Source organism: Solanum dulcamara, chromosome 1, assembly GCF_947179165.1.
Source record: "Solanum dulcamara chromosome 1, daSolDulc1.2, whole genome shotgun sequence".
Taxonomy (NCBI): domain Eukaryota; kingdom Viridiplantae; phylum Streptophyta; class Magnoliopsida; order Solanales; family Solanaceae; genus Solanum; species Solanum dulcamara.
The window spans coordinates 23,687,017-23,703,721 of record NC_077237.1 but is presented as its reverse complement, the minus strand read 5'-3'; the positions used below and the strand labels follow the sequence as shown (position 1 = coordinate 23,703,721).

Below are 16,705 nucleotides of genomic sequence, written 5' to 3'. Positions count from 1 at the left end.
TGAGAACTTTTATCACCCAACCCATGGTGAAGTGATGTATAATTTCAATCAAAATTGTTCGATTTGGTATAAACATCTTTTAAATTTCTTCCGCCCTGAATTATAGTTAAGATAAACAGAATATGGACACGTTGAAATATTAGAACACCAGATAGGGATTTTAAAGGAGAAGAAATATATTATTTATGTTATAAATGAGCAATCTATTCCAGGCAAAAAATTTAAAATAAATAAAATAGAAGCTATACATTCTGCATGTGAATAATTTTCAATATTTCTCTCTCAACAATATTTACCTTAATTTCCTTATTGGTAATGCATTCCCAAAGAGTTTTTCTACTTCAGTTGCTTCCATTTTAAGTCCATCCAAAATATCCATTTCTTCTTTGCTGAGTTCTCTTATGAAGTTTTCTTCATCTTGTTGCAGCTCTTTCAAACCTTCAAACAGTCTACTGAATAAGCTGACTTCTTTATCTTTCACCTTCTCAACTTGTTCTTCTATTTCCTCGACTTCTTTTATGATTGTTCTCTCTCCTTCTTCCACTTTCTTCTCCAACCGCTCAACAAGGGGTGGTTCAGGGCCACAAGTATTGTCTGTTTTAATGAACGTGTTGAAATCACGACCAACTTTTTGAGCTGCAATTTGTAACTCAGGTATAATGCTTTCAGGCAAAACTGAGCTTCTTGTATAAAGTACAGAACCACCATATCCATCCCATGCATCATTTCTGCCCTTATAGTACACAAATATGTAGTCATCTGGACTGTTTTCTACTTTGGTTGACAAAATATACCTGCAGAGAAAATCAATTCACATGTTAAGGTGAATTGCAATGCAAGTACAAACATCTCTCCCAAGCTTAAATATTCATCTATTAGTATGGATTAGGCCAGTACGGAGACATGATATCAAAGAGGTATGAAGGGAAATACCAGTCATCTTGGTAGTGAAGATACTCATTATCATGATTGTAGAGTATCCCTGGATACTTTGTATCTTGCACGAATTTTTGCACGGCTGATCGAGTGAAAAATCCTCCATCAGGTGTCCCTATTCTCCAAGTCAGATTTCCCACAAGTTTGTTTCCTTCTGTATGGAACTCATGCAACTGACAATCAAAAGCATCAAATGTGGGATTTAAACCGCGAGTGATGAACCATTTTCCATTAAAATCTTTCATGTCAAACTTTTGGACGAGAACACTGGGGTCAGGTACAGGAAAGTCACCGACATCAGATTTACGAGGTACGCATTTCTTCCGGGAGACTGCACACTCATTGAACTCGTCTACAACACTGTTTTCAAACAAATCACCACATTTTATCTGCACCAATATTCCAGCATATTAATATTCCATAAATCTGATCAAATCAATATTCAGTTTAACAAGATGTTTGTAGACACCTGACATTCTGTTTCATCAGGTCTGTTGTTGCAAGTCTGGAGACAGGCAACATTAGCTGCACATGCAGGGTTTGCGATGCACTTTGCAAGCTCTATCCTGAAAGCATAATACTTCGGTAAGTCACCTAAGAGTGTCAAACATGCATGCTCGAATGGAGGATAGAAACTTTTCAATACTACTCCCTCCGTCCTAATTTTTGTGGCACCGTTTGACTTGGCAAAACATTTAAGAAAGAATAGAAGACTTCCGAAGTTTGTGGTCTCAAATAAACCTTAGACATTTGTGTGGCTATAAATCGTTTCATTAAGGGTAAAAGTTATGTTGTTTATGATTATAGAAACGTGACATTCTTTATGGAATGGGCTAAAGAAGATGTTTTGGCAGAGGGAGTAACAAAGCATTGCTCTTCTAGTGGCCAGGTGAGAGAAGGAAAACAATTGGATTGTTAGAAGAATTTTTGGGATAATCAAGTGCATCAAATTTTGACATATTCATCGAGACAATACTGGCAGAAACTTTCCTGCATCCCTAGCACAGCAACAGTATCAGTTATTTTTACCACTATAATGGTCTGAAAAAACTTGCTGAAAATAAGTTAAATTCATACTGCTATTCTTTTGGCCTAAGTAGAAGTTTAGAACACAGAAAGTCTTAACAATCTCAAAATCAAAAAGGAGTTAGATGGAAAAGCATTACGGTTGGGATTATGGTTCACTTTGAACATGCTTAAAACTTGATTTCATTGATAAAAATGACTAGAATCGGGGAATTATGGACGGTTGATCATAAAAAGCTTCAACTCAACATTTTTCAGAGTGAGGAGGTTAACATAAGATAGCTCCGTCAAAACTGAAATTTACATCTTTACCACTCAATTTTTAAACCAGGATGATAATCCACAGAGTACAAACAAGAACCTATTTCACATTCCTTATATTGTCTTATATGGGATAGAAGAAAACAAGCTCAGAACTCTTGAAGGAAACATACAAGGGGTAGCAAAGCAATCAGGAAAGGTCTAAGTAGTTTACTGCCATCTTCTTATTAAATTCATTGGTTTTTAGAAGAAATTAGGCTGTGATCCTTACGCAGCAAAATATATTAGTAGCTTAGTATAAGGAAGTATTCCTTCATACTTTAGTAACATCTGCACAATTACCTGCACTCTTTCAGTAAGCAAGTACAAGTTTTGAGAGCATCAACAGCATCAGCCTTTGAAGCAACTGACAAAATGAATATAGTTACAATTGCTGTTTTGGCCAATTGGCCCCATTTCTTCCAGACCATCAAAGCTACATCCTCTGGAACTTTGCATATTGTATTTCCCTAAATAGAGGATGTCTGTCAGCAAAGAGAAAGAAGAGGATGAAAAGGATGCAGAGGACAGAGCTAGATCCCCACATTCCCTCGGAAAGTAGTAAATGAGAAGCAACAGAATACAGTTTATCAAAAGTCACCTTAGGTCCATTCTGGTTAACACTATGTGCAGAAGAGAGGTTTTGTTTCCCCTGTGATGATAGTTGCAGACCTCTAGAATCCAAACTAGAGCGTATTCTAGGAGATTTCTGCAAATATGTAGGTATCTGTCTTCTAGAACAAATTTTCACTATGACTATAGCACCAAAGTAATCTGTCCTTGCGCAGCTAAATCTTTTATGACTCTGAAGCTTTGACCCCACATGACAGCTGATGGTTTCATGGTTGGACAGAAAGTTTGAATGGGGGGCAAGCGCCATTATTCAACCGGATGACCACCAACTCCAATCTATAGAAATGAGGTATATCAGATTGTGCTATCTTCAAAAATCTTTTTGATTGATATCTACTCATGCAACACATGCGAACATAATAGGCTGATTGGTCTAAGATGCATTCTATGTGTGTGCACGCGTGTGTTGCACGCCAGTACATATTAAATCTTACTATCAGAGTCACAGCCAAGAATTTTGCCACATTCACAAGTAGATGGAAATTCTATAATACATAAGTAATTAGGGTCAAATATTGAAATGCAGATAAATTTTCAACTCATCAAGATTAAAGGGTGATCCAATGATGAAATATTTATGAAAAAGTTGTAGCTATAACCTATGAAACATCTGAAAAATAAAGTTGGTTATTACCTCTAGCAGCAAAAAGCTTATAATTAACCAATACAATAGCAATGAAGCAAACTCCCCTATTAAACAAAACTTACAAAGAAATCAAAAGCTACACTCCATTTCCTAACACTTCCAATCTTTCTCCAAATATAAAAGATCAGTTAATTAGTCTTTAATATACCGGAGCTTGTTACAAAAATCTGAGGGGTTGCATTAAGATTTGAGCAATCATTCTAAGGTCAAGGGACTAACTTCCGTGGAACAAAAATCTTTTGATGAAACCCGCCACAAAGACTAGGTTAACATTTTCCCTGTTCTGTAGATGAGCTCCAGACCAAGACAAAGCAGATCTAAATCTGTCGGAGAATTTGGTTCATGTATGAGGTTATTTTTGTTAAGATTTTGATGTTCATAATGAACCACATTGTTGGATTCACAACAATATTGTCCTGAAACCATGCTTTGCTTAATCAATCCAATCCCCAGTCAAATTCATGTGTTCACTTTGCTCTTATTGTTCGAGCATTCTGCTTCAGTTATTTCAGCATTGAGATTCCAATGAAACTATCGAAAAGCTATCCTTTTGATACTTATCTATATACTCATAACATAATTAAGCTCTTAATTTGTTCCCTCTCACCCCGACTTCCATGTCAGTTTTCAACCTCCCACATTCAGTGGCAAAGCCACCTTGTGGTTAGGGGACCTCATTAGGTAGAAAACTATACTATTTATAAATGATTAAACTAATTTTTTACGTATATATAATAGATGTCGAACTCCCTTAGACTAGTTCATGTGTCTACTTCTTATATTTTGACCCCCTTAGTCAAAATCCGGCTGCGCCACTACCCACATTCCTCTTCGATTCCAACTACAAGTTTTCGTAATCATTTTTTGTGCTCTACTTTACACAATTAATCAAGAACTCAGCCCTCCACTCCCACACACCCCTCCATTTCTCTTTCTATTTCCTTCAGTTTAACATTAAGTCCGAAAAAAAATTATTTCCCATTTGCACCCCGAGAACAAAATTTTAGAATGCCCTAAACTTAAGTAAAGGTACATATTAATATAAGCACATCATAAAAAAAAGTGGTAAGTCAATGTAGAATCATATTCAATCAGTAAAAGACCAAACTCTAGACCTTGGAGACATGAAGAAGTGAAATATAAATAGAAATCCCACTAACTGACCTCATGTAAATAGAGTGCTATGAAGATTGAACATTGAGTATAAGGAGTCTTGTGGGGTTTGTATGTTTTTTCTGAATTTTGGGTCTTTAAGTTGAGTGAAGGGGAAATGGATGGAGGAGGATAAGATATCTTGTGATAATTAGATTAGCAACGTCACCACATTTCTTGTTTCTGCACTTCCTCTCCTCTTTTTTTTTTTTTTTTCTCTTCCTGCATTTGGAAGTTTTGGCAATTGGCATTTGGTCAGAAAAAGATCTTAGGGTCTCTTTGGAAAGGTCATTTGGTAATTGTAATTAGTGTAATTATTAGGTAGTCTCAGCACTCTAGTAATTATGATAATTTATTTTATTTTCACAATGTAATTAAAATGTAATTATAAGTATATTGTTTGGTTGCACAAGTGTAATTATAAGATTATATTAAAAATTTTAAATATAAATTAATTATCTAAAATTACTATTTATATTAGATAAATAAGGGTCTTTAAAAATGATATTAAATTAAATATATATATATATACAACAACAACCCAATGAAATCTCATAACGTGAGGTCTAGAGAGGGTAAAGTGTACGCAAACCTTACTCCTACCAAGGTAGGAAGGCTGTTTTCGAGAGACCTTCGGCTCAATAGAAGCATAAAAAGAGGTCAGATAAGGCTAAGAAATTCAAAGCGATATAGGAAAGCAAATAACGAAAGCGACACAGATAAAATAGAGTAATCAAAGTATAGAAAGTAATAGATAATAATAGAAATCGGAGCACAAGAAATTATAGTGCGCTAATGCGCCTACTAATACGGAAGAATAACGAGACTATGTACTAGCTTTCTACCCTTATATGGGTCCTCCACACCCTCCTATCTAAGGTCATGTCCTCGGTAAGCTGTAATAGTGTCATGTCCTGTCTAATCACCTCTCCCCAATATTTCTTCGGCCTACCCCTACCTCTTCTGAAATCATTCATGGCCAACCTCTCACACCTCCGCACTGGCATCTGTGTCTCTCCTCTTCACATGCTCAAACCATCTCAATCGCATTTCCCGCATCTTGTCTTCTACCGAGGCCACTTCTACCTTGTCCCGAATAGCCTTATTTCTAATCCTATCGCTCCTGGTATGCCCATACATCCATCTCAACATTCTCATCTTGGCAACTTTCATCTTTTGAACGTGAGAGACCTTAACTGGCCAACACTCCACCCCATGTAACATAGCCGGTCTAATCACCACTTTGTAGAACTTGCCCTTAAGTTGTGGTGGCACCTTCTTTTCACATAGCACACCAGAAGCGAGCCTCCATTTCATCCACCCTGCCCAATACAATGTGTGACATCATCGTCAATCTCCCCGCTGCCTTGCATGATAGATCCAAGGTACTTGAAACTACTTTTCTTTTGATGGCCTGGTCACCAAGCCTAACTTTCGCGCCAACCCCCTGAGTTGTCCAACTGAACTTGCACTCTAAGTACTCTGTCTTAGTCCTACTCAAGTTAAACCCTTTTAGAATCCAAGGTATATCTCCAATCCTCCAGCTTAGCGTTAACTCCGCTACGAGTCTCATCGATCAGGACTATGTCATCCGCGAAAAGCATACACCATGATATCTCACATTGAATTTGTAGCGTCAATCCATCCATCACCAAGGCAAACAATAATGGACTGAGAGCTGATCCTTGATGCAACCCTATCACAACTGGGAAGTGCTCTGATTCCCCTCCTACTGTCCTTACCTTGGTTTTGACACCCTCATACATGTCCTTGATCACCATATTGTACGCCACAGGTACACCTTTAGCCTCCAAACATCTCCATAGTATCTTTCGTGAAACTTTATCGTAAGCCTTTTCTAGGTCGATGAATACCATATGCAAGTGACTCTTCCTCTCCCTATACTGCTCCACCAGTCTCCTCATAAGATGAATGGCTTCTATAGTTGAGCGTCCCGGCATAAATCTGAACTAGTTCTTTGAAATAGACACACCTCTTCTCACCCTCATCTTCACCACTCTTTCCTACTCTTTCATAGTATGACTTAGAAGCTTGAAACCTCTATAGTTATTGCAGCTCTGGATATCCCCCTTGTTTTTATATAGAGGGATCATTACGCTTGATCTCTATTCTTCGGGCATCGTTGCCGTCTTAAAGATGACATTAAATAATCTAATCGGCCACTCCAAACCTACTGAGCTCGTGCTCTTCCAAAATTCCTCAAGAATCTCGTTAGATCCTGTCGTTCTTCCCCAGTGCATCCTACGCACAACACCCTTAACCTCTTTGACCGTAATACTCCTGTAATGCCCAAAATCGTGATGCCTCCCTGTATGTTCCAAATCTCCCAATACAATCTCTCTGTCCCCTTCTTCATTCAAGAGTTTATAGAAGTATGACTGTCATCTCTGTTTAATGAGGGTATCCTCTACCAATACTTTTCCATGTTCGTACTTAATGCACTTCACTTGATACACATCGCGTCCCCTTCTCTCTCGCGCCCTGGATAGCCTGAATAATTTTCTATCCCCGCCTTTCTCTTCTAGTTCAACATAAAGGTGTTCAAAAGCTGTCGTTTTTGCCGTTGAAATCATCAACTTCGCCTCCTTCCTCACTATCTTATAAAATTCCCTATTCGTCCACTTCTCCATCTTATCCTTGCTTTCTATCAACTTTGCATACGCCATCTTCTTTGCTTCCACCTTTCTTTGCACTTCTCCATTCCACCACCAGTCCCCTCGATGCTGACCACGCTACCTGTCGAGATTTCCAATACTTTCCTTGCTACAACCCTAACACAACTAGTCGTTCTATTCCACATACTGTTCGCATCCCCACTATTATCCCAGGCCTCATATCCTTCAATTTCTCTCCTATCTCTAGGGCACTAGCCATGGTCAAAATCCCCCATCTGATCCTAGGTTGGTCATCCCCGACCCTCTTCTTTCTGTCATCTTGATCCCTAAATCTATTACCAAAAGCTTATGTTAGATTGTAAGATTGTCGATCGGAATGACCATACAGTCTTTGCACAAACCTTTATCATTCTTCCTAATGAGTAAACAAATCTGAGTCTTAGCCACCGAACTACGGAAGGTTACCAAGTGGTCCTCCTTCTTTGGGAAACTCGAATTGTCTATCACCAACTCAAAAGCTCTTGCGAAATCCAAAAGTGAAACTCCTCCTTCATTTCTGTCCCCGAAGCCAAAGCCTCCATGCACATCATCATACCCTCCCAAAATAGATCTGATGTGCCCATTGAAATTCCCTTCCACGAAAAGCTTCTCAGTAGGCGGTATGTCTCTCACTAACTCGTTCAAATCCTCCCAAAATCACATCTTATCCTCCTCGCCTAAGCCCTCTTGGGGCGCATAAGCACTAATAATGTTCAACATGCTTTAATCGATGTCATCCTATCAGTGACTCTCCTAACCTCCACGACCTGATCCCTTAAATCACTGCTACTAAAATGTCTACCCCATTCCTATACTTCAATCTACCAGAGAACCAAAGTTTATACCCGTCTACCTCCTTAGCTTTAGAACTTACCCATTTGATTTATATTTTTTAAAATATTATACTTTAATTAAATTAATCATAAAAGCTAAAAGTACAAGATTTCTATGAACATCATGAAATGCATGTTTGACAAAAAGATTAATATTATAAATATAATATCATAAAATTACTAAAACATTTGACAAAAAGATAATATATCAAGTCTAACTAAAAAATAAATGGCTTGCAATACTACTAAAACAAATCAGACTGAAAATATAACATAAGTTCTAAATTAAAATAAAATAAAATTTAACATGATACTTTGATGTCAAATTTCAACATAAAGTACATAAATATGATTTAAAAGAAAAAGGAAAACATAAGTCTATAGACTTATTCAACAATTAATTCTACTTTAATTATTATGCTAATGAAAAAAATAAACATGGGATAAAGAAAATAGATAATATGAAAAATTGCTTGGATCACATGAAGTAAAGGTTGAGAATGAGAAGAAAATGAAATATAAATAATATAAAATAAAAAAATATTTTTTTTAAAAAAATATTAGAATAATAAAAATAAAATAAAAGAATTTAAAATAATATAAATAAAAATTAAATAAAAATAAAAATAAAAGTAATCAATTTGTAATTACACCATGTAATTACTAGCAATTCACGGCTCCTTCTTGAGAATCAGAGAGTGTAATCACCCCCTGCTAATTATACTCAATTACTTGATTAATTGCATGACCAATCAAACATGTCACACAATATAATTATACTCAACTACACTAAATTCTGTTATCAGAATGACTTTTCAAATAGGCCCTTAATGTATAGGAGTAGGACAACTTTGGTTCTTAATGTATACAAAACAGAAATAATCCCCTATGTTATGATGCATTATGGTGGTTACTCTAGTATATTCTCGGTTAATTGATTTCTTTAGTAGAATTTTACTGTGGTTAGGTTATTGGGCTAGCGCCTTCAGGTGCGTTTCTTTGCTTCAATTACCTATTTCTTTTATCATATTTCCTTGTCTTTGCTTACTCTTACTATACGCCATCTGTTCTTTAGCTACTTGTAATTTATACTCCCTCTCTAATTGCTATTTATACTTTCTTTGTCTTTGGAGTTCAGTCGGCCTATACCTATTAAGTACCACTTGTTGGTACTCATCAGAGGCGGAGCTACGGTGGTATTAGGGTGTCCAATCGAACACTCTTCATCAAAAAATTATACTATATATATATATAGATACAATAGTACTTTATATTGGTATATATATTATTTTGGACATCCTTAAGAAACAAAAAAAAGCATGTAGTGTAGTAGATAGAGTGATCATGACCACTTAGTGCCCAGGTTCAATTCTAGGCAACAACATCTTTTATTTTATTTTATTATTTGTGTCTAGCTTGAAATCTATAAGTAAAGAAAAAAACACATAACTTTGATGTAAATATCCAGTGGCCTAGTGATAGATGGTTGAAGTTGCATGCAAGGCTATCCAAGTTTGAATCTCACTAAGCGTGGTTTTTGTGATTTTTCTATTTTTACTTCAAATTAAGCTTTAATTTCGTTAAATATTGCTTAGTTGGATCTTTTTTTTTGGTACATTAAATCATCGATTTTTTTTTAAAAAAAATCATTATCCAAAGTTTGGACACCCTTCATAAATTTTTTGACTACGTCACTGATACTCATACTACATTTCTGCACCCTACAGATCATAGTGCGAGTTCTTGTTGTTGACGTGTGCCTCGTGCGGAGTAGTTGTGGATCGGAGACTTGGGGTGAGCTCCTGGCATGCGGAGTTGTCCCTCTTCTTTTGTTTTGGCTGGGCTAGCCTTTATTTTATATTTGGAGATGGTTCTGCATAATTGTATTTACCTTGTACTCCTATTTTGTAGTAGCTTGACTACTGACTGATGCCAGATTTTGTGGTTGTTTCTTGTATAATTTAATTCTCTCCCTCTGTCTTTATTTTGATATTTGTTCTTTGATTTCCATATGTTTCTCTTCCGGGTGATAGTCGGTTGCTTCTGGTTTTAATCTATGATTTTGGATTATCTATTGATGGAATGTTAGTAGGTGTCATCATGACTTAAGATTTCAGTGACACAAAGAGTACAATTTCTTACCTAAATAATTCTAAATTGTGCAACAACCTAATTATTTCATACCTAATATAGAAGAATCATTACAAGGTGGAATTGTGGCAGCTATTACATCCCACACAAAGTAGTATTTTACTGTTATAGTAAATTGTAGAAGTTACTAGAGTTGTTTCTTTAGTGAAGTTGATTAAAAATCTTACAAATCGTAGATCGTACTTTTTACCTCTTTATGAAAGGAGGTTTTTCACAATAATAATTGTGTTCTTTATTTACTGTTTAGACGAACTTAAGAAATCCGATTTCTTAAGATTAGTACTTGGTGCTAATTTTATTTCATTATTATTGCTAAAACTAATAAGGATGATGTATACTAACCACTGCCCTCATGAAGAAATTCTTTTCTATGCGAGTTTCGTTAATAATTTTTATTTATACTCAGTTTTATTTGTCCACAGTTTTAAAAATAGATTTTTTATTTTTACTTACTACTTTTGACATATTAAGATTTTTTTTTCATGTATTACCCTTATCATTAGTTAGTTACTTCCCAAATAATTTTTCAAAATTTAATATATACTAAACATCAATTAATATATGCATTATGATAAAATCCTCATATCAATCATTATTTTAAAAGACTGCAAATTATAAGGTGGGCACGTATGTAAAAGTGATTTGTCTGCACTTTGGGAATAAATTAATCACGTCATTAGACTCTTCACTAATCATAATTAGGGCTCATTTGGTAGAATAATGCATATATTAGCTTTGTATATTAGTAGTATCTTTTTGTGTATCAATCATTATTTTTTCATGCTTGCATTAGTTATAGGGAAATAGTCAGATTTGTCGTTGTACTCTCACAAATAGGTTATGTTTGTCTTTCCGTTAAAGAAAATGTCATTTTTGGATTTAAAGGTGGATGCCAAAGGCATTTTAGACCCAATAGATAAATAAGAGACATTTTTGTACCATTTTTAATAGTTTAAGGATATGTTAGGCCCTTTTCCGTTAATTCAATTAAATCTATTAGCCCATTTATTGGGACAAAATGAGGAAAAAAATATATTAACCCATTTATTAAATAAGTTAGTAAATTAATTGGAAAAAGAATATGTCCCGTAGAATCCATATATCCAGATATGTGGATCCTCTAGGACATATTTTTAGCAAATACTTAATAAATGGGATATACTTATTTATCTAGGACATATTTTTTTCGAATTAATTTACCAACTTTTTAATAAATGAGCTTATAACATATTTAATAGAGGGACTGATATATTCCCCCCCCCCCCCCCTCCAATTTTTCCTCAATAAATGGGCTAATAGATTTAATTGAAAAACATTATGTCTCATAAATCATGTAAGAAATTAAAGTGGAACACTAGGATTTAATGTCGTAGGAATAAATATGACTTTTTTTAATAGTATAAGGGGAAATATGACTCTAAAGTTAGAAGGAAAGAGCAAATATATTGAGGACATGGGGATTTAACGTCGTAGGGGTAACTATGACATTTATTGAAAGTAAAAGACAAATATGACCCTATAGTTGGATGAAAAGGGCAAATACATTGAAAAAGTATAACGTGTTAAACTAATCAGCAGATGCACACACAAAGGAGAATCATTGAGAATTCTGGAAACCTCTCATTAGAATTCACAGTGAGGCTTTACAATGAAGATCAATTGAATGAATGAATCAGTTCCTATGCATCTATATACATACATCAATCAGTAAAAAATATCTTCTAACAAACTATCATAATAGTGACAACTAGCTAACTAACTAACTATAGCTAACTAAATAACTAACTGGGACAGCTGGCTATGAATCAACTATTTGCTATTTCCTTGTTATATTCTCTAATAGCCCCCTTCAAGCTAGGTGATATGAAGATATTCTTCATTCCTAGCTTGGATACCAAATAGGAGTGTTGAATCCTACCAAGGCCTTTAATAAGAACATCTGCAGGCTGCTCAGAACAGCATAAGTATTGGATGCTCACAAGACCTTTCAGGACCTTTTCTCGAATAAAATAACAATCAATATCGATGTGCTTCGTTCGTTCATGAAAAACAGGGTTAACAACTATTTGGATAGCTTCTTTATTAGAATAATGCAAAGGAACAGGTAAGGTCAATGGTATATCAAATGTATTGAACAAGCCTATGATCCAAGTGACCTCTGCAACAGTGGAGGCAAGACTCTTATATTCTGCCTCTGCTGAGCTCCTAGAAATCATGGATTGTTTCTTAGACTTCCATGAGATTGGTGAATTGCCATACTTGATCAAATAACCAATTATTGACCTTCTGGTATAGACTGTTACTTCCTGTCACAAGGAGATTATCCATATATATGAGTATTGCTACAATATCATCACCAACTTTCTTAGTCATGAGGGAATAGTCAAAATGACTTTGCTGAAATCCTATTGCAAGCAAAGTATTGGTCAACTTGACATTCCATTGCCTGGAATCCTACTTGAGTCCATAGAGTGACTTAAGTAGTTTACTACTAGACCCTGTTCTTCTTTAGTGTGCTGAAACCTCTGAGGCAATTGCATGTACACTTCTTCTATCAGATCTCTCTGCAAGAAGGCATTATAAACATCCATCTATAGGACATTCCAACCCTTTTTTGCAGCAATAGATAGTATTGTCCTAACAGTGACCATTTTGACCACAGGAGAAAATATTTTCTGATAATCCAAGCCCTCCTTTTGGTTATACCCCTTGGTTACTAATCTGGCCTTAAATCTCTCAATTTTTCCATCAGCTTTGTATTTAATTTTGTACACCCACTTGCATTCAATAGCCTTCTTATCAGGAGGTAATGTAACAAGTTCCTATATCTTGTTATCTTTAAGTGCTTTAATCTCTTTCTTCATGGCTTGAATCCATCTGTCATCATGCATAGCAGCATGGTAAGTATTTAGTTCACTTTCCACTAAAGAATTGACAATGTAACATTGATATGACTTTGAAAGACATATAATCAATACTGTCCAAAATGAAATTTGATTGTTTAGGATTTCCTGAAATAACAAAATCCTTCTGCTAGATTGGAGCCTTGCTTGCTCTGACTGATCTTCTCTGCACATGTTGTGGTATGTCACTAGGATGGACCACTTGTTCCCTCCATCTTCTTGAACAACATGAGTAGGTTCAATCTCTGACACAATTGGTGAAATTATATGGTCTACAATGTCATCTTCATGTATAGTAGTTGGAGAAATTGTCTTGTCCTCCATAGATCTAGAGGAAGGCTCCATATCTAGTTCACCACCCATAGTGTCTGGGACATGAGCACACTATTCTACAAAACATCTGAGGAGTGAGCCTGAAAAGGAAAAATTATCTTAGTAAAGATCACATCTCTGCTGATAAAGAATGTGTGATTTTTCAGGTCATATAATCTGTAGCCTTTTTGTGTGCTTTCATAGCCCATTAATACTGATCTAGTAGACCTTAGGCCAAAATTATCCATTTTGTGTGTGATTGTAGCATGACATAAATATCCTATGATCCTCATATAGAAAAAATCAGGTTGTTTTCCAAAGATCACCTTAAAAAGAGACACATTATGTAAGACAGATAAAGGTATTCTATTGTTAATGTGCACAACTGCTGATATGCATTCTCCCCAGAATCTGATTGGTTAGTGTCCTTGAAATCTGATTGCTCTAGCTGTTTCTAGGTTATGTCTGTGCTTTCTTTCGACCACACCATTTTGTTGTGATGTATGTGGACAAGAACTTTGATGTATGATCCCATGACTCTTGAATAACTCAGTGCACTGAGAGTTGAAAAACTCTCCTCTATTATCTGATCTAAGAATCTTAATCGGTAAATTAAATTGTGTTCTAATCATCAGAATAAACTCTTTCAATACAATAGAGACATTTGACTTGAGATGTAGTAAGAATGCCCAAGTCCATCTGGAATGATCATTAACCAGTGTAAGAAAGAACTTCATGTTATTATATGTCGCAACTTTATAGGGTCCCCATACATCCATATGAATTAGATCAAAACAACTATCACTTCTACTACTACTAGCATGAAAAGGAAATCTAATTTGTCTTGCTAATGGACATACATCACACTGAATCATAGCTGGACTTTTATTGAGCTTAAGCATACTAACTTTTCTAATCACAGTCATGGGTACATACCCTAATCTCTTATGCCAAGTGACATTATCCTTACCTCTTTTTGCTGCCACTAGTGGCCTTGCTTCTTGTGCTGGAGTTTGATTTTGAGTCTTCAAAAAATTCAGTCCATCCTCTTTTTTACCAATGTCTTTCACTTTCCTAGTGAAGAGATCTTGAAGGGGAAAGAAATCAGAAAACAATAAGGCACAACAATTCAACTCCCTAGTCAGTTTGGACATTGCTAAGAGATTGAATTTAAATTTTGGTACACATAGTATATCCTTAATAATATCACCTCCTGTTAGTTGAGAATGTTCTAAATGTGTAACAGTTGCAAAGTCAGCCATAGCTAAGTGAACTTTTCCTGAATTTTTCACTATTGATCCATGATTCAATAGTGTTTTAGTCCCAACCATATGGTTAGTTTCACCACTATCTACTATCCAATCTGAACAACAGTTAACAGCAAGATTACAAAGAGAAGTACCTGCAAATATACCTTCCATGTTTGCACTTGACTCATTATATTTGATTTGTTTAGCATTTGCAAAATTTGATTGTACTGGTTAGGTGTGAAATATGGAACAAATCCAACTTCAGTACTTGTTCCAGGCTGAGAATAATAATTGTACTGCAAACTTCTATTCCTCTGCAGCCTTACATCTAGGGAGTATTCATTTCTTCTGCTTGTGATCCATTTGATGCTTGAACCATGTGAACTCTTTTCTTTTCTTCCTAATCCGGAGGATATCCAATCCACTGATAACAAATTTCCTTTGTATGACCTTGTATATTGCAATGAGTACAATGTTTCAACTTGTTATAATCCTCTCTAGTGTGTCCTTTCATCGCACAATGATCACAATAAGGTCCACCTCCTCTTTGTTGTCGATGAACATGACCATAACCTCTTCCTCCCCTTCCTCTAGAATCTGATCCTCCAAAGCTAAAACCTCCAAATCTACTAGTCAGTAATGTAGTGGAATCAGTACTGGCACCTCCTCCATGATACTCACCACTTAAGGCTCGCTGACTCTCATCTTATACAATTAAAGCATAACACTGATTTACACTAGGTGGTCGATTCATCATAAGAATTTGACTTCGAGCCTATCCATATAACTATCATTCAAGCCCATGAGAAATTGTAACAGCTTTTATCTACTCATACTATCAGTGTATTCCTTTGATAATTCACATCGCAGGATGAAGAGCTTACTATTGAATCAAATTCATACCATAGGTCTTTTAATTGTGAGTAATAGACAGAAACAAGAGAAATACCTAGAGTATGTGGGACTATGGCTTTGTGTAGATAAAAATTCTGGACATATTAACCTTATCAAATCATTCTTTCAGATCTGACCACACGAGAGATGCATTTGAGCGAAAAAGGATTCCACTAACTAGTTCCTTGCTAACATTGCTCATAATCCATGAGAGAACCATCGCATTGTACCTGTCCCAATCTTCTCACTTTCGTCCTTGAAATCATCTCTCTTGATGCTGTCATCGATAAACCCCAATTTGTTCTTCATGAGCAAATTCAGTTACATGGCATGACTCCATAAAGTGTAATTCTCCATTCCGATGAGCTGTATCCCGATTTGCACAACTCTTGGTCCATCAGAAGGGGTAATATACAAAGAATGGTCATGATCGATCTTCTTCGTCATTATTCTTTAACCTTCGAGCTTTTAACAGAAAGTTGTGATTCTTAGAATTGCGTGAATAGCTATGATACCATGTCAAACTAATCAACAGATGCACACGCAAAGGAGAATCATTGAGAATTCTGGAAACCTCTCATTAGAATTCACAGTGAAGCTTTACAATGAAGATCAATTGAACGAATCAATTCCTATGCATCTATATATATATATATATATATATATATATATATATATATATATATATATATATATATATATATATATATAACAACAACCAATTGAAATTCCATAACATGGGCTCTTGAGAGGTTAGAATGTACGCAGAACTTACTCCTACTAAGGTAGAACGGCTGTTTCCTGGAAACCCTCGGCTCAGTAAAAGCATAAATACATAAAAATGTTAGATAAGAATAGAAAATTAAAAGCTTTATGAGAAAAATAACAAACAAATAACGAATAGATAACAAATAAATACAAATAAATAAATACAAATAACGATTAAATAAATAATGATAGCGTAACAGGTTCAATAGAGTAATCAAAGCATAGA

General features: G+C 35.4%; 1 protein-coding gene and 1 long non-coding RNA gene across 2 annotated transcripts; both read right to left on the bottom strand.

Annotated features, from left to right (window-relative positions):
- Nucleotides 1-152: 152 nt before the first annotated feature.
- Nucleotides 153-4,939, bottom strand: LOC129903173 (violaxanthin de-epoxidase, chloroplastic). The gene is made up of 6 exons (XM_055978679.1): nt 4,706-4,939; nt 2,864-3,171; nt 2,566-2,732; nt 1,406-1,502; nt 934-1,325; nt 153-794 (listed from the first exon to the last, which is right to left on the bottom strand). Exons 2-6 carry the CDS (start codon nt 3,140-3,142, stop codon nt 293-295), a joined length of 1,437 nt encoding a protein of 478 aa, XP_055834654.1. The 5' UTR covers nt 3,143-3,171; nt 4,706-4,939; the 3' UTR covers nt 153-292.
- Nucleotides 4,940-11,926: 6,987 nt separating this feature from the next.
- On the bottom strand, nt 11,927-16,332 carry LOC129903166 (uncharacterized). Its single transcript, XR_008770216.1, has 3 exons — nt 14,970-16,332; nt 14,538-14,654; nt 11,927-13,668 (listed from the first exon to the last, which is right to left on the bottom strand). It is a non-coding gene; the product is annotated as an uncharacterized LOC129903166 (long non-coding RNA).
- Nucleotides 16,333-16,705: the final 373 nt, after the last annotated feature.

What these genes read in the sequence shown, in the direction of transcription:
- LOC129903173 (XM_055978679.1), bottom strand. Translation starts at nt 3,142, where the DNA reads ATGGCGCTTGCCCCCCATTCAAACTTTCTGTCCAACCATGAAACCATC. An exon ending in TTAACCAGAATGGACCTAAG is followed by an intron (nt 2,733 to 2,863) that starts GTGACTTTTGAT and finishes TCCTCTATTTAG; the next exon opens with GGAAATACAATATGCAAAGT. An exon ending in CTTCACTACCAAGATGACTG is followed by an intron (nt 795 to 933) that starts GTATTTCCCTTC and finishes TTTTCTCTGCAG; the next exon opens with GTATATTTTGTCAACCAAAG.